Source organism: Pollachius pollachius (assembly GCF_949987615.1).
Source record: "Pollachius pollachius genome assembly, chromosome: 19".
In the NCBI taxonomy this organism is placed as follows: domain Eukaryota; kingdom Metazoa; phylum Chordata; class Actinopteri; order Gadiformes; family Gadidae; genus Pollachius; species Pollachius pollachius.
Window position 1 is genome coordinate 8,659,254 of NC_136952.1, and position 22,053 is coordinate 8,681,306.

Here is a 22,053-nt window from a genome sequence, read left to right on the forward strand (position 1 = left end):
ACAGCCGTGTCGGCGGCAGCGCAGTCTACATTTCTGCACGTATCCTTAGCCACGCCCCAGTGAAAACACACGAGGCCCACCATCTTTCTTCCTTTTTTGTCCTATTTTCTGGGCTTTTTTTCCGAACGGCACAGTGTCTTGAAGTAGCGATGCCACACGCTGTTAGCTCAGCCACATTGCAGATAGTGTTAATTGGCCGCTGTAGTCGCAGGCCTCACTGCAGGGAGAGCGCTCCGAGTTCAGCCTCAGTCACTGTAGCATAATGTGCAAGGAAGGAGAGGGCGAGACGGAGGGAGGGAGGGAGGGAGGGAGGGAGACAGGGTGGAGAGGGGGAGACTGAGGGGGAGATGAAGAGGGAGGGAGAGGGGGAGAAGGACGGAGGGAGAGGGGGAGCAGGAGGGATGTAGAGGGGGAGAGAGCAGGCACACACCAAAAAAAAATCACAAAACTGGCACGGCAAGCAGCGCGTCAGCCTGCAACAGCCCAGAGAGACGCACATAGACACTCACACAGAAGGGCAGACACACTTGTACACACACACACACACACACACTTAAACACACGTAGACACACACACACACACACACAAATACACACACACACACACACACACACACAATTGCTCCACCACGCCAGCCCCTGCAATTTGCAGCCAAAAAAGCAAAGGGAGAGGTTTTCCACTCTCAGAACCAACTGACACCTCATCAGCCAGCCAAAGGGCTGATTAGCAGAGAGGTGACTGCGGTTCTGTCTCTCTCTTTCTCTCCCTCTCCGTCCCTCTATCTTTCTCCCTCTCGCTCTCTCTCTGTATGTGTACCCCCTACTCCACCACCACCCTGGCTGAAAGCACCAGGCTGTCCTCGTCCTGACCTTGAGTTCTTTTTTTTCTTTTTTCTTTTTTTACCTTTCATCTCATTCTCTCTGCTCCTCTTCCTCTGGTCTCCTCTTAAGTAGCTACACCCTCCCGCACCCTTTCCCTCTTCCCTCTCTCTTCCTGTATCCTTTACTCTCCTTCCCCTCTGTTCTGTCCTTTCCCCTGCTCTCACTCTCCATCTCTCGTGCCTCTCTCTCTCTGTCTCTCTCTCTCCCGCTTGTCCTCTCTCCCTCTCTCCCTCTCGTCCTCTCTCCTTCTCTCCCTCTCTCCTTCCCTCCCTCTCGTCCTCTGTACTGCGCCACTCTGCGCTGCCCTGTCCTTCCACGGAGCCAAGAAGGGTTCACGAGGAAAATGCAGGCAGGGGAGGAAAGGAAGGGGGAGGCAGGGTTTTGGTGTGGGGGGCTGTGGGGTTGAAGGGCGGGGTGTGGGGTGTGTGTGGGGGGGGGGGGGGGGGGGAGAGAGAGAGAGAGAGAGTGGTGGGGGAGAGAGGGTAATGGAACTGGCAGGCTCCCTCCTTTGTCTGCAGGCGATCAGTTACAGTCTTGGTTGCCGATGAAATTTAATCCCTGCCGCATTTACATGCCAAGTTTGACTTCTGGCGAGCCTTATTAAATAGATTTGTAAATCATTTCATCTTGATTAGAATCGGTCCTCCAGGGATGGCCGTTGCCTTTCCCCCCCCCCCCACGTGTGTGCGTGTTACGTGTTCCGAACGCGGCGTGCCCGCCGATGGCTCCCCGTTTGAGCGACACAAGCCAGAAGGAGGTGGCGTTGCGTCATGTCCGCGTCTGCGCGTGTGATCTCCGCGGACGCGACTGTGTGCTAACCCCAGCGCAGAGGACGCCGTCGCCTTCCTTTCATCTGGCTGACGACCCCACGTCACCGCGGCACAGCGCCCTAATCAGACGGCGTCTCGTGGCTGCCGACACGCGCATCTCCGTGAATACGAATCACTGATTGTTCAATTACAAGCCGACTGCATCGGCTTGCCTTTTTTTTTGTTTTTTATTATTTTATTTTATTTTTTGTTCCGACGTCCCCGGGCCCGCGCCAATTACGAGATTTCAATCTCGGCGCAATCAAGTGGCGAGGGCGGCGCGCGCCGTGTTTGCCGTCTCCGTGTAATTCTCTCCGATGTTAAACATGCATCTGGGAGGGCTCCTCGCGGCGGAGGGGCCGCGCGCCGCCCTGCACCTGCCTAATTGAGTGGTAATGAGCTGTCAGGAGTGGGGTGGGGCTTGTGATTGGCTCTCTGCATGGGGTTGCCTGGTGCCAATGGGATGTATGGGAGCTGGCCCGCCCAGCTGGAGAACCATCCCCGCCAGCCTTGCCCCCCCCCCCCCCCCCCCCCCCCCAACACACACACACACACACACACACACACACACCCCACCAGAGGCCCGACTGGGGGGAGGGGAGGGAGGGAAGGGAGGGGGGGGGGGGGGGGGTCTTGCAAATTAGGATAAAGACGCCAAATCTGATGAGCTGGTTTGATTCACTTTGTGGATTTTGGTGAGGTTGCATGGCGTTTTGCCTTCCCCCCCCTCTCCCGTCTCCCCCTGACAGTTTTTTAACGGCGTTCTGCTCCAGCCTACTTTTACATTTATTTGAATCGTTAACGATGATATAAACTTGCTACGCCATGTGCAAAGAAAAGGAGGGGTCTGACTTTCCTTTTGGGGTAGCGAGGGTTTTATAGAGTGCACTGTTGGCCTGGCCTCCTTTGTTGTGGTGGGAGGCATTGTGTCGGCGCAGCCGCCCTTTTGATTTGAATAGGGCACATTTGAAGGTGATTTTGACTTGCATTGTTTATTTGAATATTTTTGGGGGGAATGCACTGCGATACTTAAAGTTGGCAGGTCTTTAAGCTTTGTAATTTGAACAAGAAATAATTGCTTTAATCCATTTCATCTTGAGTAATTGCCTTTGGTTAAAGCAGGTTTGTTGGACTCTGGCTGTGGCTCAGCCTCCAGGCCATTCTCCTCCACCAGCGGGCCTTGACTTTCTCCTTGTACACCCACGTTACCTTGTTAAAATGTGCTTGTCTTTTTTCTCTTTCATTCAGTAGGGAAAACGCCATGTCCTTTCCCCAGTAACACTGTGTGCACCTGATCTGCTCTAAACTATTTTCTTCATCTCAATTTCGTCACGAGCGGATGAAATCATTTAGGGGTATGTTATTTCTTCTTTCTTTTACCTTGCACCACCCGTCTGCGATAACGCAGTGGGGTGCTCGGGCGAACGGAAGATTTAACATTTTTGCGAACGCCAAAGTTTTTTTTGATGCACAGCGGTTAAAAAAAGAAAACGTGCACGCGTTGCGTCGCTTAATTGAATAGTCGGGGGTAATTATTTGTCAGGTAATGTTGAACAGGAAAAAATAAATAGCCACTCTGGGGCCCGTGAAATGTGGCTAATGGCCATGTGTTGATGCTCTCACCGGGGAGATGGAAGAACCTGCTCCGCCAGGTACATAACTGATTAAGATTCACATTCTGAAACCACAGGCGCTCCAGGCAAGCGTGTCTCCTAGGGGACGAGATATTGAGCAGAGTTAAGTGTCAGACTTTGTTATATCATCACACTGGCGTGAAGCACGGAATATTAAAAAAAAAGAGAAAAGACGCCAACGGAATACTCTGCTTACCGCAAGCCCCTCTACCCAACTCCCCGGTCAGCTTGACAGTCCTCGAAGCCGGTCGACAAACAGCTCACCGCAGATGTGCGTGTGTGTGTGTGTGTGTGTGTGCGCGTGCACATGTGTCTCTGCTCGGCAGATGCCGGGAGTTCACTGGGAATTGTTTCCCCCTGCGTGGTTTCATATTTTCCCCTTTTATGTAGCTGTAATTTGTTTACAGACCGTAATAAGCCAATGCATATCTTCTTCCCTGGCAGTTTGGCAGTTGTCCATTTTCTGAACTTCTATTGTATTTTCCTGTTTCTTCCCCTTTTGTTTATTTTGTTTTTTTTTGCACAAAAAGGAACCCTAATGAATCACGGGGATGATGAGCTGTAATGGTTTGACAGTTTAATTGTACTGGAGAATGGTTTATAAATGAATGTTGGGAATGTTTATAGTTGCCCTGGTTTTTAGTCATGCAGATGTTACACTCAGCACAACAAGGTACTCCATTTTCTCCGACATGGGTGCTTGCCACTCGGATATATAGCCTACGAGCGCAGTGACCTTATCTATTGTTTCTCGAGTGAATATCGTATGCAGCTTCGGAGGATTAATAGAGACGTGTGGTGGTGCTTCTGCGGCTCTGGAACATTTGGACCTCTGGCAAGTGTCAGGATTTCGGCAGCACATTAAATCTCTTAACCCGTTTTTTTCTTCTTTTTTCTTGTCTTTCTGTTTCCATACACTTTCGATGTCGCTGTTGCTCCTTGACTGCAACGTTAAAAGAAAACATGGGCACTTCTTCTCATGTGTGGTCATTTCTGGGCAGCTCCATAGCCAGTTGCCAGTAGTAGGGCTGGTGCCCGGAGCCCAGAGGGACGAGGTTGAAAGGCAGCCAGTGCAGCTGTACATCCAGTCCAACCCAGCAAAGGCCTCCACTTTACACTGAAACGGGCCCTGGCAGAGGACACCGCCGCGTTGATGAGCATGTCCGTCTTTATTGGCCGGCTTAAATGTCATGCACCGTGAGCCCAGTCATCTCATGCTCCGGCCGGCCAATGGGGGCTCTCCTCGCAATTACCGATCGGGCCAGCATGTTCCAAGGAATCGAGGAGCGCTCGCCAAATTGCCAAATGATTGTCGGCAGTAAATAAAAAGCAGACATCTCCTTTTTGATGTTCTGTATGTGCGTGCCTCACTTCTAAAACGCTGTGGCGCAATCACATTTGAAAGCAGTTTGCGCTCCCAACATAACAAGGGGGACCAATCAAAACAATAACTGTGGTTGCTTTTGACAAAGCCCTTGGCTCACAATTGTCAGAAGATGTAAGCTGACTCATCCACACAAGAAGGGCATGTATCCCTGGGAGCGAGGGGGCAAGGAGGCGATGATGACTCTTCCCCCTTCCATGTTTCCACGCCCCTCTCCGTCCCTGCTCCAACAGATGATTTACATGACTAGTCGCTAGTTAAGTCCCATTATTATTATAATATAATAAAACAGAATTCTAATGAATAATTTTCACTCCCTGCACTCTGTCTGGATTTAATTCTGCTCAGGTCTTCCGCAGACTCGGCCCTGTGGAAATAAGAATGCATTGATTATTTTCCATCTAGTAAATATCCCACCGACTGAGGAATAACATGCCTTCCGCCCTAATTGGTTTGTTTATCTTGAGCAACAGACTCTGGGTTTGTTTGGACTCTGGCTGGCATCCACACACAGGCACATCCATACACACACACACACACACACACACACACACACACACACACACACAGAGGCACGCACACACACCGCTGCATGATTACTTACCTTGGGAGGCTGCTCCTGGAGCAAGGTTGATGTTCTCTGCACAGACATCAGCCTGTCATTCTCCGCGCTTAGGTGACAGCCTTTGCCAAGACAGATTTGTTACAGGAAAAATAAATTCAGGCCTAAAAAGGGATTGATTTAAGGACGAGGCTGCTGGGTGGTTGTGGGGGGGGGGGGGGGGTTGCATTGATGGAAGAGGAGTGGAAGGAGGAGGGGGGGCTCCTAGAAACATTTCGACACTCTGTAGGGCTGGGGTTGGATCCAAACAAGCTGCCAACAGTGGCTTTATGTATAATTGATAAAGTGTATGTTCTTGGTGTCAGCCCTAAAGAGAGAGCTAGGACTATATCAGGAAGCTATTTTTTCCTCCTCTGAGGCGAGCATCATTTATATTTTCTCCACCCCCGTTCCCTGCCTTATCTCTCCAGCCCAGGGAGCCCCGTGGAAAATTATCGCTTTTTCTCCTCTTTTTGAAGGCACAGAGCAAGTGGATCTTAAAAAAAATAAAAGAGAAAGAAAGCACATCCTGTCCTTGTGCCTATTAGTGTTGCAGGTACGGGGGGCAGATAGCCATCTGTAAAGTTGACTGTACATCCTGAGCTATCGGGATTAGCCATCTCACTCTCTTGACACCTCTACGCATTAATATTAGCTATGGGGGAGACTGTATCCTGCTGAAAGCAGCATAAAAGGATTAATGCAACGCTTATCCTTTTGGAAATAATGCCCCTTCATCGAGCCGAACTGACACTGTGGTGGCTAATGATGACACTGAATGGAGCCGGGATAAGTAAGGAGGCGTCCTCCCTGTGTCATGCCGCTGGATCGGTGGCCATTTGCATTCCGCCGGCTCAAAGCGTATTGATTTTGCTGAGGGCGCCCGGTTTGTTTTTTTTCTCTCCCATCTCACTGTCGCTCCTGAGCGAGAGAATAAGTGCTTCCCAATCATCAATGTCCTGTAGGTAATGACAATCCCTTGCCCCGCGCGCCCAATAACGTGCTCCATCATTCTTTGTCACACTGTATGCCTCCACTTCACCTCGGAGCACTTTGTGCCGACGCAATTACACTGCATATAACACAATATGGCAGCCCGGTCTGCAAACCCGCCCGGCAACAAGGAGACTCGATGGCAGCAAATCGCTCTCTCCGCTCAATCAGATATGATATTATTATATAATGTTGTTCTTATTTATAATGTTATATTTATTTATATATATATATATATATATAACCGCTATAATGACAGCACAAGGTGTTCTGCACTCGTAAATGGATCTGAGAACAGCCCAGAGTGTGGCCAGTGCATGGCGTGTAATCTCGCTCTCTTGCTGAAGCCTAATTATAGTAAAGAGCATTTTTCTTTTCTTTTTTCTTACCAACTCTTGTACTTAAGCAGAAATCTGTTTCCGGGCTCTAAAGTGCTCAGAGGAGTGTTTGATTTATGTACCCCTCCCCCACTCCCTCCCTCCCTCCTCCGTTTTCCTTCTTTCTCTCCCCAACGTTCCTCACCCACACACTTGACTCTTCATGACTTCGACTGTGGTGGGGGTTTGGGGGGGGGTGGTCGTCTGGCAAGTAAACAGGATATGTCCCCGCATGGGGTCCGTGGGACTGACCACGCACAGAGAATTTAAATCAAGCACTTTAAATCATCCCCGCCCCCCCTCTCGATTAAAAGAAAGCAAATAAATAAATAAAAAGACAAATGATTTTGCTTCACCGAGGGGAGGGTCTCCTTGAACCCACCCGAGTGATTTGATTATGTAGGGGTTAAGGGGAGCTAAACAACTATAATAATAAATCTGTCACACTTTTAATAAGATGTGCCAGCCTGTATTGGAAATGATGGCCCTTTGGGAAGTGGCCCCCGGGCTTGCCTGACAACGCTGGCACTGTGCGCTCTGCTAAATTACAGTTCGGGCCCCCAGGTAGTTTTTATTTAGTCCGAGATGACAAAACGGCATCAATGTCAGCTCTCTGTATGTTTGTGTCTCTATCTCGCTCGCTCTCTGTGTCCCTGTCTCTCTTTCAAGGACTTGTGTCAATATGTTCCATGTCCCCTTTCCTCTGGCTTTAATGAGAATTTAATGTGCTCCTATTCCTGTCTGTCTCCGTGTTTCTTTAACCAGCCAGAACCCACCCCCACCCCTCCCCCCTGCCCCATAATAATTAGAAAGCAAATCTTAATTTCTGATTTGCATTACCGGCTGCAGTTGCACAACACTAGGCGGAAGTGCACAGGGTTTTAGGTGTTATGTCGGCCTTCAGTCTGTGTGTGTGTGTGTGTGTGTGTGTGTGTGTGTGTGTGTGTGTGACTGGACATGTACTGGGACACAGGAGATGGAGCGATTAGATTAGATGCTGCAAAGCCCGGCTGTTTGTGCGCAGAATGTGATTTAGTCGTAGGGGGTGAGTCGACCCACTGGAGGGGGGAGGGGGGCAGGGGCTGTGTGATGGGTGAGGGGACAGACTGGCAGTGACGTCGGGGGCGGTAATGGCTCCCAATGAGGAGGAATGACCCCTCTCAGGCAACACCGCCCCAAAGGCTAACACCCAGCCCTCCTTGTCCAAACCCCACCGCCCAACGGATCCTTCTTCTTCTTCACGCCCCGGGTTTCCTCCACAGAGCTATTTATAGTCCCGGCGTCGTAAACAAAGCGTTATTCGGGGGTAAAACGTTCCGCTTCACTCCTATCACGCTGTTTCTATTTTCATTAGAGTCAAACGCCGCCTCAGCCTATTAAGATGTCGGGGGGTGTCGGTGATCAGGGGGGCAGTCAAAGATGAGAGGCGGGTTCGCTCGCTGTCGGGGCGTTCGCAGCAGGCAGGCGTTGATCCCGGCGCCGGCGGGGAGATGCAGGGGTGATCACCGGGATCTGACAAGCGGGATCAGTGGGGGATCTGAGCCGCGTGTGCAAAAAAAAAAAAAAGAGAAAAAGCCCCTGTTTGTTTTGACACCGCCGAATATTTGCCTCTGTTGCCCCATTGTCCGGCCCTCCCCTCCTCCTAACCCCCCCACCCCCAGCGTCCCTGTGGTCACGCTGCGAAGCTTTGGGGCCGATGAACACTGCTGGCTGGCAGGCTCATGAAAAATGCAGTTACTCCCTTCACCCCCCCCCCCCCCTCCTTCTGTACAGCAGTCAACGGCGGGCCTCTGATACCCATGTCCTATCATATCCATGTCATGTCAGCCCGTATATTAATTATGTAGCAAGCAGCGGCGGCGATAGGGGAGGAGGAGGAGGAGGAGGGCGGGGGCCGTCGTGACGACCACTTAAAGTCCCGCGGATCACCACAGTGTCACTGCATAAACAAGACTCAACTAGGGACGCCCAGTCCGCTTTACCGCTCAGCCCCGTGAGTAAATAAACTCCCTGTAGCCCGCGTTTTACGGCAGGCACACAAACAGAGCCAGTGATTTCTCTCTCTCTCTCTCTCTCTCTCTCTCTCTCTCTCTCTCTCTCTCTCTCGGCCTCGCTCTCTCTCGCTCCCCGAGGCCACGTCTTTATTCTTGGCTCCCGTGTCGAGGCTCACTCCATCCAACCGACGTGGTCACTTTTTCCGGTTCAGCTGAGGTGTTCGACCCCGGGGTCACCCGGGCGCGGGGTTTTTAGTTTCTCTTTCGGTTGGCTGCGTTCACACTCGCTCTCGCTCCTCGCCATTCCTGGTCCGAAAAAAAAAACAAAAAACGCCAGCCCAATAGGAACCCTCAGTGGGGAAGGTGTCCCAAATAAAACACACAAACATAAAACCGCGGTGATGCATTTCCTCATGTGTTTTGCCAGCTTATGCCCATTGGTCATATCAGTAGCGGCACTCTTCCCGCAATGGCAAAGTCATTTCCAGGCTTTTTCTTCTCTGTTCTCCCACCGCTGTAATCAGCACTCCTACGTTATCTTGCCACTGTATGAATATACGCGGGGAGGGATGGAATCTTTCAATGGATCCTCTTGAAGTACAGCTGTTTCCCTCCTGTCCTCCTCTTCTTCCCCTCCACCAACAAATGGTCTCTCAGGATTAGACACCACAAACACTCCAGTGGCATTAATCTTCTTTTAAGGACCGCATTCAAAGTTTTATTTTTTACACAATGCAACCAAAAAAAGAAAAAAAGGGAAGAGGAAAACCCTTTCGGAGCGATGAGCTTATGCCAAAACGGATATGCCTCATCAGAATACTAATATGATGTGATAGTGCGCGTCATGCTGGCTGATGCTAACCCCTTTGCCTCAGCCAACCAATGAGTCAACAAGCGGCGTGCTCGATAATGCTGGGAGGACGGGCTCCTACCGGGGCTATGATTGCCGCGGTTTGGCAGAGATCGCCGAAAAGTCGGAAAAAGCGATGATCCGTTGAGCGCAGCCCAGGGGACAGGTTTTTTTTTTTTTTCGAAGATGTATTATGAAGCCGTCACGTCTTGTTTTGCACAGGCCTCCTTTTGTGAGGCAGCCTTGTGGCAGACAATGCGCTCCGGCGCCGCGTCCACAATGCGCCGGGCGCCTCGCCATTGTTCGGGCTCATCCGACGAGACGCCCGTTGAGCTAGCGGCGGCGGAGCTCAGATAAATTGTGGGTTTACTGGTGTGTCGTTGTCGCCGACTCTGGGTTCCATTTGGTGGCGTCATTACATTTTGGTAAACGACATGGTGGTCGATTGGGATTGACGTTATCGTGATGTTAACGGGGTATGGTTCTGCCATGTTATGGTGATGAGGTTGGGGGTTGCGGTATGCGAACGCCATGCTGTTTGGCGTTTTCACAAGCGCGGTAGCAAATTTCTTTATCGCCATTCCCAAACCGCTATCTGTACAGCTACCCCATTGAGCTGACTTTTGAATGATACACCTGGCAGATAAAGGACCTCGAAGCATCCTGGGTGATTGTGTGTTTGAGTGAGTGTGTCTGTGTGTGTTTGAGCGTGTGTGTGTGTGTGTGTATGTAGGAGAAGAAGAACAGGGGTTTTCACATGCCGCCCAGACACATCTCACACATGTTGAGCTTGTCGGCGCACATCTTTGAAGATGCAAATGTGTCAACCACATTTAACCAACCGTCCATAGAGAGGCAGAAATGCTCGGCCCCCCCCCGGATCCTAAATGGCTGCCAGGCATCTTACACAGCCCAGAGAGTTTCTGTCTTTACAATAGATGGATCGAGGTTGGATGTTGACGACCTTAGGTGCATTCATTCATCTTTGACTTAAGGGAAATCAATACACAATACAATCAATACATCAACACCTAATTCGGTCAGTTAGTTTTTTTTTATTTTTAGTATTATTGAAAGTAGTTAATGAATAGTGAATGAATACTAATTGAAATCAATATAATCTTGGCTTGCCTTGTTGTAACTGCAGATAAAAAAGTTGTAGATAATCATGAATAATTGGACTATTTTCCCCCAGCCTCATCTCTCATCGCAGTAGTACTCCCCATCACCTAGTCCGGCGGCACGTGGCCAGTCGTGTTTCCCCCTGCTTCTCATTTCAATATCTGAAGCGAAAGGTCAGAATCGTATATTCAGCGGGGCGGCGGAGAGAGTGACTTTACATGGTACCCGTTCAGCCTGGCACGGCCCTACATGTCCTGAGCCCTCAGACCATCAAGACTAAGAACTAATGAATCATCCGGGGGCGGCCGCTGTGAAACATTTATGGGCGGTCCCCTTTGCATTGGGACCAATTTGAGCGACCCCCCCCCCCCCCCCCGTTGGCCCCTGCACACCGGGCCAGGGAAGCCCCTCCTTTGCATTGTCATATCAATATTCTGCTGTTGATGTCCAGCTGAGACTGAGTCCGGCTGCTCTTTCTCAACACGGGCTCATTTGCATTCACAGCGTGACTCGGAGTTGAAGCCTTAGCATGCCTGCCTCTCCACCCCCGTCTCCCCCTGTCCCCGTCCCCCCAACCCTTGTTCTAGACACGACTGTTGCTTCCACCTCCACCCCCGGCCGTCTCCCTCTCCCTCTCTCCCCCTCTCTTTTTTTCCTACAGGGGAAGGTTTCTTTATTCGTGGCATGCCGGAGAAGAGCCCTCTGAGGATTACATTGGCTAAGCCCTTATCACTTCAGGAAATTCACTGCCTGCTTAAAAAAGTGGTAGGAGCAGAAAATCAAGGGGAAGTGCTATTCTTTTTTAAGTTTCTCCTTATTCCCATGGAAAGTTATTACGTGTTTGAAGAAAAGTCCTTATTTTTGGCTCTCAAATTTTTTTTTTTTTTTACTTTACCCGTAACCGTATTTCATATTTCAACCCCCAAGCATTTTTTTTTTCTATTTTGTGCAGTGGAAAATGTGAAGGCAGGTGCGCAAGAAGAAAAAGGAGGGAGCAAGGGGCTAGAGGGAGAGAGAAAGTGAGGGAGTGAGAAAGAGAGGGAGAGAGTGAGAGAGAGTGAGAGAGAGTGAGGAAGAGAGAGAGTGAAGGAGAGAGAATGAGTGAGTGTTACTTGCAGCCCAGGCAGGGCTGTGCTTACTAGGAAGCGCTGTTAAACATCCAGGGGAAATGTTTGTTATTCTAATGGGAAACCACCATGGCAACCGCTAGTGAAGTCCCAAAGCTTTGTGCAGGGTATAGGCACGCAATCCCCCCCCTCCCCCTCCTACCCCCACCCCCACCTTCCCATTTCTTCATTGGCAGTGAGTGAATAGAATAAATTCTTTGCCTTTGCAACACCTGAGATTCTCCACAAGTTGGAAGGCGGGCATTGTCTTTGAAATGGGTGCGATCTGTGGCCGGGGTGTTTCATGGGGTTGGGTGTTTTTTCTGGCGGTGTGCGATGGGGGTGTATGTACTGTGGCTGCGACCCGGAGTCGAGAGCAGCAGCAGCAGTGGGGCGGTTGGCTGGGACTTCATGCTTTTTCGCTTCACGACACGGGAAAACAAAGAGGTGTATACACTGCTCAAGTGCCTTATAAAAGGAAAACAAGCTCCCTTTGCAGTTGGGCGACTTTTGCAATTATTCCTTCTTGTCTTCACCGCGGATGCCTGGCATATCTCAGACGGGCCTTAGTGAATTAAGTTATTTTCATTTCTGACACCTTTCGCAAGGATTATAACTCGGTGGAGTGCTTTTAAGAGAGTGTGCGGAGGGGGGTTTGGGTGGGCCGGCTGGGAGGGTAAACCTGTCGGATGAAAAACTCCTAGTTTTTTAAAAGGTTCCAATAACTCGTAAGCCCTTCTCAGTTCGTACACCTTCTTTCTCTCCCTCTGTAGATTTCCTTAAGTGGCTTATGTGAATTGCAATTTCCCCGTTGATGCCGGGGGAATTGACAGAATACACAGGTTGTGACTGTGTATGAACTCCTGCATCGTGTGGCGACGGCGGCGGCGAGGGTTTCACACACACACACACACACACACACAGACACAAACACGCGCTTGCACACACACAAGCACACACGAATGCACGCGGTGCAGAGAGATTGTGCACCCCCTGTGCTATGGGAGTATAGGCTGACCTGAAGCTAAGCCGCCAGCCGGAACAGCCCTCCATCAACTCCAGCTCACAACACTGCCCTCTTATCTGCTGGCATTTCTGGCCGATACACACACACACAGCCAGGGAGTGATCCAGTTTTGCGACATGACATATCTGGTATTGTGGCGTGCTCGATCGGATCACCACCTCTTGTGAAATATAATGCTTTTAACTCCAGCGCTCCCGCCTTCGTTTTTTTTCCCCCCTCCTTTTCTCCTTTTTTAAACAACTGTAGCAGGGATACAGAGAGCAGTCTGTTTGCTCATCTTGGCCAGAGGCCAGAGGCTCTTTCTGATATAATCCCCCACCATCGATCAGACTTTGTTTACCCTTACATGGTTTCACTCCCCTCCAGCAATTAGCAGACAACCTTCAACCTCCTGCCTCTCAGACCGGCTTTCTTGCGTTTATTTTTCCCTTAAGTGGTCATTTTTCATATTGAGCATAAGCCCTGAGTAAGTGTGGGCGTACATTAAGTAACAGTGTCTCCTCTCCTGGGCCGTGACACATTGTGTGCGCGTGGTTGAGCGTTCACTCCAGTTCAGACCTTTCCTTTTCGTATATTGATTTCATTAAGTCTTTGATGAGCTCTGCCACGGTCAGAAACCCTCGGCACACACCCCCACACACACGGTAACCTCTCGTTCTGAGAGGATGCCTGCATTAGGGAGACCTCCGTTACGTCAGCGCTCGGCCGTCATGAACCCTCCTGTTTCCCGGTGTTGGAACCGTCCAACAGGGCAGATTAGCATGGCTCTTCCACTGAGGCGTTTGGAATGAATAACGGTAGCGGGACGAGGCTGCTCTTGGCTGGAACACGGCACCGTTCAGTTGCACTGGATATTGTTGTGTAATCACAATCGCATACTGCAACCCTGAGAACCAGACTGACCAGATTTCCGTTCCCCTTTGCATCCATCCCGTGCAGATCTCTGAAGCTTAACCCTAACCCCGCCTCACCCTTGAGGGAGAACCTCCCAAAGCATAGCACAGGGGGAGAGAAACTGAATTGTGATCTGGTCCAGTGGCAATTCCTCAGTATCTTACAGTGACCTGTGTTTGACTTGTAGTTTTGCCCTATGGAACCATTAACATGGCATTTCACTTGTATTTCAGATTAAACCTTTAATTTGTTTGATCAAGTGTTAGGTTACGGTGGGCTGAGGTGGTACTTTAGCCCATGCTGTATCAGTATTGAGTATTGGGAAAGGATTGCCGAAGCTCACTCAACAGCAAACTGCAATTTAAGTTTTAATAGATTCCAGTGCCTCCATCTTAGGAATAATAAACAAAACCAAAAACAGCTACCCGCCGGTGTTTTCCTGCTGTTGTTTTTGTGGCCCATGCTCTGCCTCTATGTTTACATCATCTCGTCAGTCTCAAAGCCCTCTCCTCCTCAGGCCTGAACAAAGGCAAACTGAATGGAGTTGACTTGAAGTGTCACCAGAGCGCCGAGTAGGAGAAAACACAGGGCGACGACTAAGCAGATGAACCGTAAAGTTTCCTAGCCTTGACAGCTACTGCTTTCCCCACCAGTCTCCATCTTCCCCGTCTCGCTTGTTGCTTTGTCTTTTTTGGGTTCTCCATGGTTTTTGTATAGATTGCTTTTTCTTTGTAGATATATTATTTAGTGTTTTACTATAAGTTTAACTATTTTTGTGCATTTCATTACACATTACTTTTTGTGTTTAAAAAGCAACATTTCCCTGCAAACAGGGACATATTGCCATATTTTGAGGGGAATTCATTATATGTGTAAGAGTACACTCCATTTCCCCCTTGGATCATTTTGTTAATATTCCTTGGACATAAAGTGGTGCACCAATTCCTTTAGTGGAACATAACTTGTTGTATAGACTAATAAAAGGCCATAAATGCAGTGAGATATTTTGTCAATACTAGAATAGAATCAGTTCGGAGCCGGAGAAAACAATATATCTGACAGCTTAGTCCCTTAAGTTTAATCATCACCAGTTATTTTCCTCAAAGCTCAAATTGCCCTCAATTGTCACTATACAAATTATGGATGCTGAATTCGAGCTTGCTCTTATTCAGCAAATCATGATACTGTGGGAAAAGCCGTGTAATATACTGTGCTCATTTTAAATTCTAATTTGGCGATTAGGCAGAGGGCTGTTGATAGCAGTTAGTGTTTTCATCCGAGGGCTGCCTTATTACAATTGCAATTAGATGATATTTTAAATAGCTATGAATAATTGAACTGTTCACTTTTTGCCACATGCTCTCCCCGTGTGTCTTGTTCACACACACACACACTCCCACACACACCCACCGCAGTTAATATTTGCCTGAATTTAAGCAGCCCAAATGCCTTCAACGTGAAACAACAGGCAGCGAGCTCCTGCGTTGAACTTGACAGCCTTCACCCAGCGCCGTTGAAAGGAGGCCCTCTTGCTTTGCATGCTGCTCAGACGTTAAATGGCAGACAGACAGGGTTTGGAGGTTAACGTTGGGGTTCTCACCCTCCCTTAACCCCCTACCCCATACCCCTCCAACTTCCAACTCTTGCCAGTACTTCTGACATGGCAAAGGGGGGAGAAATATGTATCAAATTAACTCGGAGCAACAGGACCCGGGGCCGCCCTGCCCTTGTCTTTTCCAGCAATCAGGGCTTTGTTATTTCAGCCTTCCAACCAAAACTGAACGTGATACAACGGCTTCGGCAATTACCTGCAATTTTCCGACCCGGTGCGCTAGCCCTTGCCGAGAGTGTTGGCGCACAGTGAAATATTGTCTTGCCGAGCTTAAGTGCGCTAATTCATTTACATCTGCGGAGTCGAGCATTACGGAAAAATAACTGTTTCACTTCTGTGCAACGCCGTCGAGGAATGTCCGCCGAGATTTGCTTTTCTGTCTGCGCGCTAACCTCTGTGATTACCAAGCAGTTGAAGCTAGAACACCCCCCCCCCCCTCCCCCGTATACAGTGTGGACAGCACATTACAGAGCCCCTGCTTAATACATCTGACCCATATATTATTCCCTACTCAAGGCAGCTGAAGAGTGTAGAAAAAATAGGTCTGGAGCCTCGACATCTGTTTTCGTATTGGTCTGCAGACTCTATATTTCATTTTTCCATCAGCCCTTACCAACTCCTCTTCCATTGTCCATTAACTCCATAGATGTGTGTGTGTGTGTGTGTGTGTGTGTGTGTGTGTGTGTGTGTGTGTGTGTGTGTGTGTGTGTGTGTGCGTCCGTGCGTTTATGTTCCTGTTTTTGCATTTGTGTGTGCGTGCGTGTGTGTGCACATGTGTGTGTTAGAGGGATGTTTCCCCTTCAAAGGTACTGAAGGAGACAGAACTGCTAGCGCCAAAATGCTAATTAAGTACAGTGAAGTAGACAAGGACACTTGAGAGCGTATGCATTAGCAAGTTTAACTCTCTGCAAACCAAACAGTTTGTTCTTTCCCTGGCTGCCCGAGACGGTGGAAAAACAACAGTTTCTAAGAAAGAACATAAATCAACAAGCTCCAAAGCCGGAATCTATGCGTACGTATGCGTGTGCATGTGTGTTTGTCCACACAGTGTTCTACTTTTTTTCCTGCGCACTTTTTCCTGAAGAAACAAGCATTTCCACTTCATTGGAATGTTTATTCTCTCACTCTCTCTCCCCCGACGTAGCGGTGCTAGCATATGGTATGTGTAAGGGGAGTCGCTTTGTGCCATGCCCTAAATCATTCTGTGGATTAGTATTGGCATTTAAATGCTCTCGGTGCTGAATCTAGTCTGTTTTAGATCTCAAGTTTATTCCTTGGCATTTGCGCTGCCTCTCGGGCTGGCCTCTTACCCCTGGCCAGCACATTGCTTGAAACTCTGTAGCTTAGCAGCAGAGCAAAGCCAGCCTTTTGAAGGGACCCCTGAAGCTCACCTCTCACATCATCTCCCATCAGCGTCTGCCATAGGAATCCATCAAACGTCGGTGAATGTTGTGGTGACAGAGCAACCCCGTGACCTCTCGTTAGGGCTGGAGCGTTTTCCGGTGGGTTATACGCGAGTCGTTTGTTTGCCATTATATGAACGCACTTGTGGCGGCAGAGGTTAATGTAATTATGTTCTCTGATGCCCGTGCGGTCCGGTGCTTTGACACACACCCCCCTGAAGTGCTTCCGAGGTTGGCTCCCGTGTTTTGGTTTTATATACACTAATTAGTGCGACCTTGGCCAGGTATTTTTACTGCCCTGACCCTTCAGTTGCAGTCTCCATATCTCATTCGAAGCAGAAAAAGGGCATAATGGAAACGTATGCTCGAATTATTGTTGCCAATTGGGTCATATTTAAACCAGAGAGCATTTAAAGAAATCAATTCTGGAGTGGTTAGTCAGTAGTGTCTCTAACCAGTTGTTAAATCCACTGTTTGTGGCACATTTATGTGGCTCGTGGGAGCTTAGCCAAGTTGATAATCCCCCTCTGCCCCTCTTCATCTACTACATGGCCTTTACAAGTTGGCCCCAGTCCCAACCCTTCACAACGAATGGTTGAATCCCTTACGTATCTGATGTATTCGGAACGAACATGATACATTCATTTTAGGGAAGACGGAGCAGATGTGGTCGGTGCGGTTGAATCTTCTTGCAGTCGGATCAAACAGTCTAGTGCTGCTTGAGATGCTGAATCAGGCTTTTTGGACCTGTTTTTCTTCAAGGAAAAAACTGTTTCATTTTTTTTTACAGATGACCTAATTGGCATTATTCCTAATTCGGAAACCGTCTAGCTCCTCCAATTAAAACAGAACGTGGGCTCTTAAAACACGCTCAGGCCTTCAACATCCAATTTTGTCGAAATGAGATGCTTGGTTGAACGCGAAAGCAATCTTATCAGCCTCGCATCGCTGTCAAGTAAACACTCAGGAGCACCTGCAATCTTTTACCCTCATCCAAGGAGCTGGAGAGCTGGCAGCACTCGGCTCTGTGCCCCCCCACTGCGTGGTGAGATTCTGTTTTCATGTGTGTATTGTGGTAAAACAGCAGGCCCCTTCCCGCGGCATAAGGGGGGGGTAAGGCATATATCTTGGAGCACAGAGGCAGGGCATGCCAGAGGTGTCTGGAGGGGGATAGAGGCGTACTCGACTGATGATGCTCCAAACATTGGCCATCGATCCGACCGGCACCAGGCGCTTGTTCTCCTAAAGATAGGTGAAGGTGAACAGTGTGTAGCATCAGGGCTCCGCCGCTGATCCGCGTGACGTCTCCGTCTGTGTAATGAACCCGCCTGCATTGGAGAGCAGTGGAGGGGGGGGAGGGATGGCTGGCTGGACGGAGGGACTGATGGAAGGACGGATGCAGGTGGGGGGGCCGTCTATGGTAATGACAGAGGGGGCCCATGTCAGGGGCAGCCTTTGAACGGCTTTGATAAGCAGCGCTGCTGGTGAGCTGCTGGGCTTCCCAGACGACAAGGAAATTAGCAGCGCAACATGCCGCTCCCTTAAAGGAGCCGCGATGGCCTGACTTTTGATGGAGGGGGGGGGGGGGCACAAACGAGGCAGCCATATTTGAAGGTCGCTTTTAAGAGTTAATTGTGCGTATTCTTTACATGGCACGCTCTGAGTAATGGCAAGTGTCAAACAAGTACATCATCAAACAGTATTGTAAACACTCTCCCCCAGTAGGATTTAAAATAGACGGAGGGAATTAAGAGAGGGTTTTTTTTTCTCCCTTCTTCCGTTTTCTGTGGCCACCTCTGGTGCCACAAATGAAAATGTCCTTCCCAAAATAGATCATTTTTTACCCTTCAGATGTTCTTTTATTTTAAGCTCAGTGACACTGTGTCATCCATCACAGCCAGCTTTCAGAGGGTGAAGAGCCTCGAGGAGGGAGAGAGAGAGAGAGGGAGAGAGAGAGGGAGGGAGGGAGAGAGAGAGAGAGAGAGGGAGGGAGGGAGGGAGAGAGAGAGAGAGAGAGGGAGGGAGGGAGAGAGAGAGAGAGAGAGGGAGGGAGGGAGGTGGAGGGACAGAGAGAGAGAGGAAAAACCCACAGATACAATGCAGAGAAAGTGTGACAGCATTCTGCTAGTGCTGCAAAGTAAGACCTCCCTGGTTAAATTACCACAAATCTCATCTTGTGCTTCCATTTAGGCATTTTTCTTTGTGTGAGCGGAGTGGAAGTCATTCCTCTTCTAGGGTAAACACTGAAAATGAAAGTGTTGCCTTCCAAGTCCTCCCACAAATTGCCGCTTCGGAGTGCCAAACTTCGCTTTGCGGCATTGTTTGCCAGGAAATTGCATTTCTCATCGCTTTAGTAAATGTTTTGGCTGGATGGAAAGTGTGCGAAAACTGATCAGCGCTTTGATCACCCTGACCTGGAAACGTGATCGTCTACCCACTTCACAAGGGTCCCTGACACCTGGGGAAACCGGAGCTGTCTTTCTCGATATACGATCCTCACCACAGTGCTAAAGACTTGACTTCTCCTGTTTCTCTGTCCACAACGAAAGAGCAACCCTAATGATGGGAATCGGAATGGCTCAAACTTCTGGCTTATGCTGCTTTCTTCTTTATTTATTTTACCCAAGCTCTTTAGAAGTTGTTTGGAGACAATGTTTTTGCTGTCTTCTGTGAAGGAAATGCCTTGAGCAGTTTCATTGTTTAAAGTGGAGAAAAAAGCTTTTTGGATTGTTTGTTTGCCTTTAAAAGCGTATATGTTTACAGGACAACTCAGTCTTGATTAAATTCCTCTTTACGATTTCATTCATACATGACTTTATTTGATTGCAATGATAATATGTATTGCGTCAAGCACACATTTCGCTCTCGATCACATCAGCTAATGATCAAAGGGTGTTGTGTCACGTGACCAAAGTGCACAGTCAGAAGTAACTTGCGGCTCATGAAACTCCTCCCACCCCTAACGTAAGAATGATGTAGTCGCGTGTCACGTATCGAACGAGCGAAAGCCTGCTACTTTGGAAGATCAAATAGACTAGATCTCTTTCCAGATAAAACCATCTCGCTATTACCAGAATCAGCCACTTAAACCTAACCATTTTTAACCTTGGACCTAATCTTGTCCATCTCAAGCATAATGTCAACCATATCCCTCAACTCTGCTTTCTATTTTTGTTTTAGGTGGGAGGTGTTGCTGGTGACACACCACCAGACGCTTTTGAGGGGGCCGTACAGAAAAGTATTCCTTTCAATTATACACAAAAATATTTATTTTCTTCAGTAACCATAACAAAAGTGATGGCTGCTTGTAAAATTCCTTTTATAGCTCCCAAATATTATTATTATCAATGAGGGATGTTAACTGCCACATGATGCATCTGGTAGGTTGTTGGAAATCTTAAAACGTTACAAATCTTAAAATCAGCAAAAACATAATCATTTTATCCTGAATCATTCAGCCCTGTGAAAATCCACATTAAAAAAGATTAAAGTGATATAACTCCTTCAATAACGAGATTATTAATTGGAGCAATTATTCAGTAGCATATGAAAGAGTTCCAGGCAATCTGGTGGGAAGGCATAGTGGTGGTGTACGGAGGTGTATAACACAGCCAGCGAGTGATTCGAGAGGCTGTGGCGTGGCTTCTTAAAGTTCACAAACCCTCTGGATATTTGATCAAGCCACGGGCCTTTGATCATTGGTAACACTGAGGTAACCATGACCGCTTTCGACTCCGGGAAAAAAAAAAGGGACCGTTTGTGTCCGAAAACAATCTCCCCACCTCTGACACATTGGCACCCTGAGAAAGAAAAATGTCAAGGTCAATAATGGGCCATTAGCTCTGGAGTGAGTTGCCTTTGTGTTCCCAGGCCCGCTCAGAACACCTCCTGTCTACAACACACGATACCGTGGCTGCCGCGGGTACCGACCCGTTCACTCTTCACTTTTTTAGAAGAAGAATAGGAAAAACAAAGCACATGCCTACTTTGTGTGGAAAAAATGAGAACTACTACTAAGCTATTCAGAGAGTGAAAGACCTCATGGATGTGTGACAAAGTATTCACCCAGCCTCTGTTTTGTTACACCGTGTGGATTTGATTGACTATGTAGTTAACCTCTATTCACCGGTATTGCACCTTGTTCATTTTACATGAGGTCCTGCCTCTCCGTTGCAACACATGTCATAAGTGTTTGAATGAGTGAACTACACTCTAGGCCATAATAGAGGCTTTTCTACTAGATTAATTGTATCACCATTCTTTTTCTTGCAACCCCCACCGCCGTTTTCCCTCCATGCTATCTTAACATAGTAGTTTTATATAGAAGCTTGTTGCTAAAAAAAAAAAAACAGGTAGAAAAGATCTGTATCAAAGCACAAGTGTTTTTCTTTTTTTGTGTGCTGGGCTGGTTTTTCGCTGGAGAGTCTCGCTTCGGGTTTCGGTCCGAAACACAAAGGTGTTTTCTTACCTGATTTGTATTCATTCACACAATGAGTGGACCTGCATCTCTTGTTTCCAAGTAAGGAGAGTCCAGACCAGACTTTTGTTCCACCCATCATTGGATACGTGCACGTTGCTTCCTCCAGTACAGGCCTTGGACCACAGCCACCAGCTTTGTCCTGGATGGATTTTTTTCTCTCCCCCTCTCCTGTCCTTCTCCTCTGCCTTTGTTGCAATGTGTACAGGTTCCACCAAACATTCGTTTTATGGAGATAAACGTTTCAACTAAGTCCCACCATCTCTCTGTCCCTCTTCATTCTGTAATGAAAGATAGTCTGTCAGTCTTAATTGACCTTGCCCGACACACAAAAAAGACACAAATTAGTGGTTTTAAATGTTCTATTGGTTCACTGGTTGTACTGTCAGGGCCTTCACTACAGTGGGAGAACGAAGGATTATACCTTCATTCGTTTGGAGGCTGCCAACCAAAAGAACATAAAATCAATTAGGTGTAATAATTATCTTGTTCTTGTTTGTTGTTTCAGGGTTTCTTCCTGACGGTGTCCCCGGAGTCGATCCTCAAGGTGGCCAAGCATGTGTCCGATAACAACAAGGTGTTCTGCATGAACCTCTCTGCGCCGTTCATCAGCCAGTTCTTCAAGGAGGACCTGATGAAGATCATGCCCTACGTCGACGTCCTGTTTGGCAACGAGACGGTGAGTGGCGGAGAAGGCCTCCTTCATGTGTGTGTGCTGTACAAACAGGCAAGCGGTACAAATCTGTACCAATGCAAAACAGGAACCCCACATGGATTTGAAGATTATTTTTCGTTTTGCATTTGTCTACGTGAGTTCTTCTTTCAACATTAGAAAGTGATCTGTATGTTTGGTTTGGAGAGTATGTGGGTTTTTAAAAGGGGACAAGT

General features: G+C 48.4%; 1 protein-coding gene across 2 annotated transcripts in view; it reads left to right on the forward strand.

The window, feature by feature from the left end:
* adkb (adenosine kinase b) overlaps nt 1-22,053 on the forward strand; it is an 89,638-nt gene that overhangs the window by 44,302 nt on the left and 23,283 nt on the right. For both annotated transcript variants that reach the window (XM_079757396.1, XM_079757395.1), the window contains exon 7: nt 21,674-21,844. In XM_079757396.1, coding sequence (XP_079613522.1) covers nt 21,674-21,844 — 171 coding nt within the window. The remainder of the gene's footprint in view (nt 1-21,673; nt 21,845-22,053) is intronic.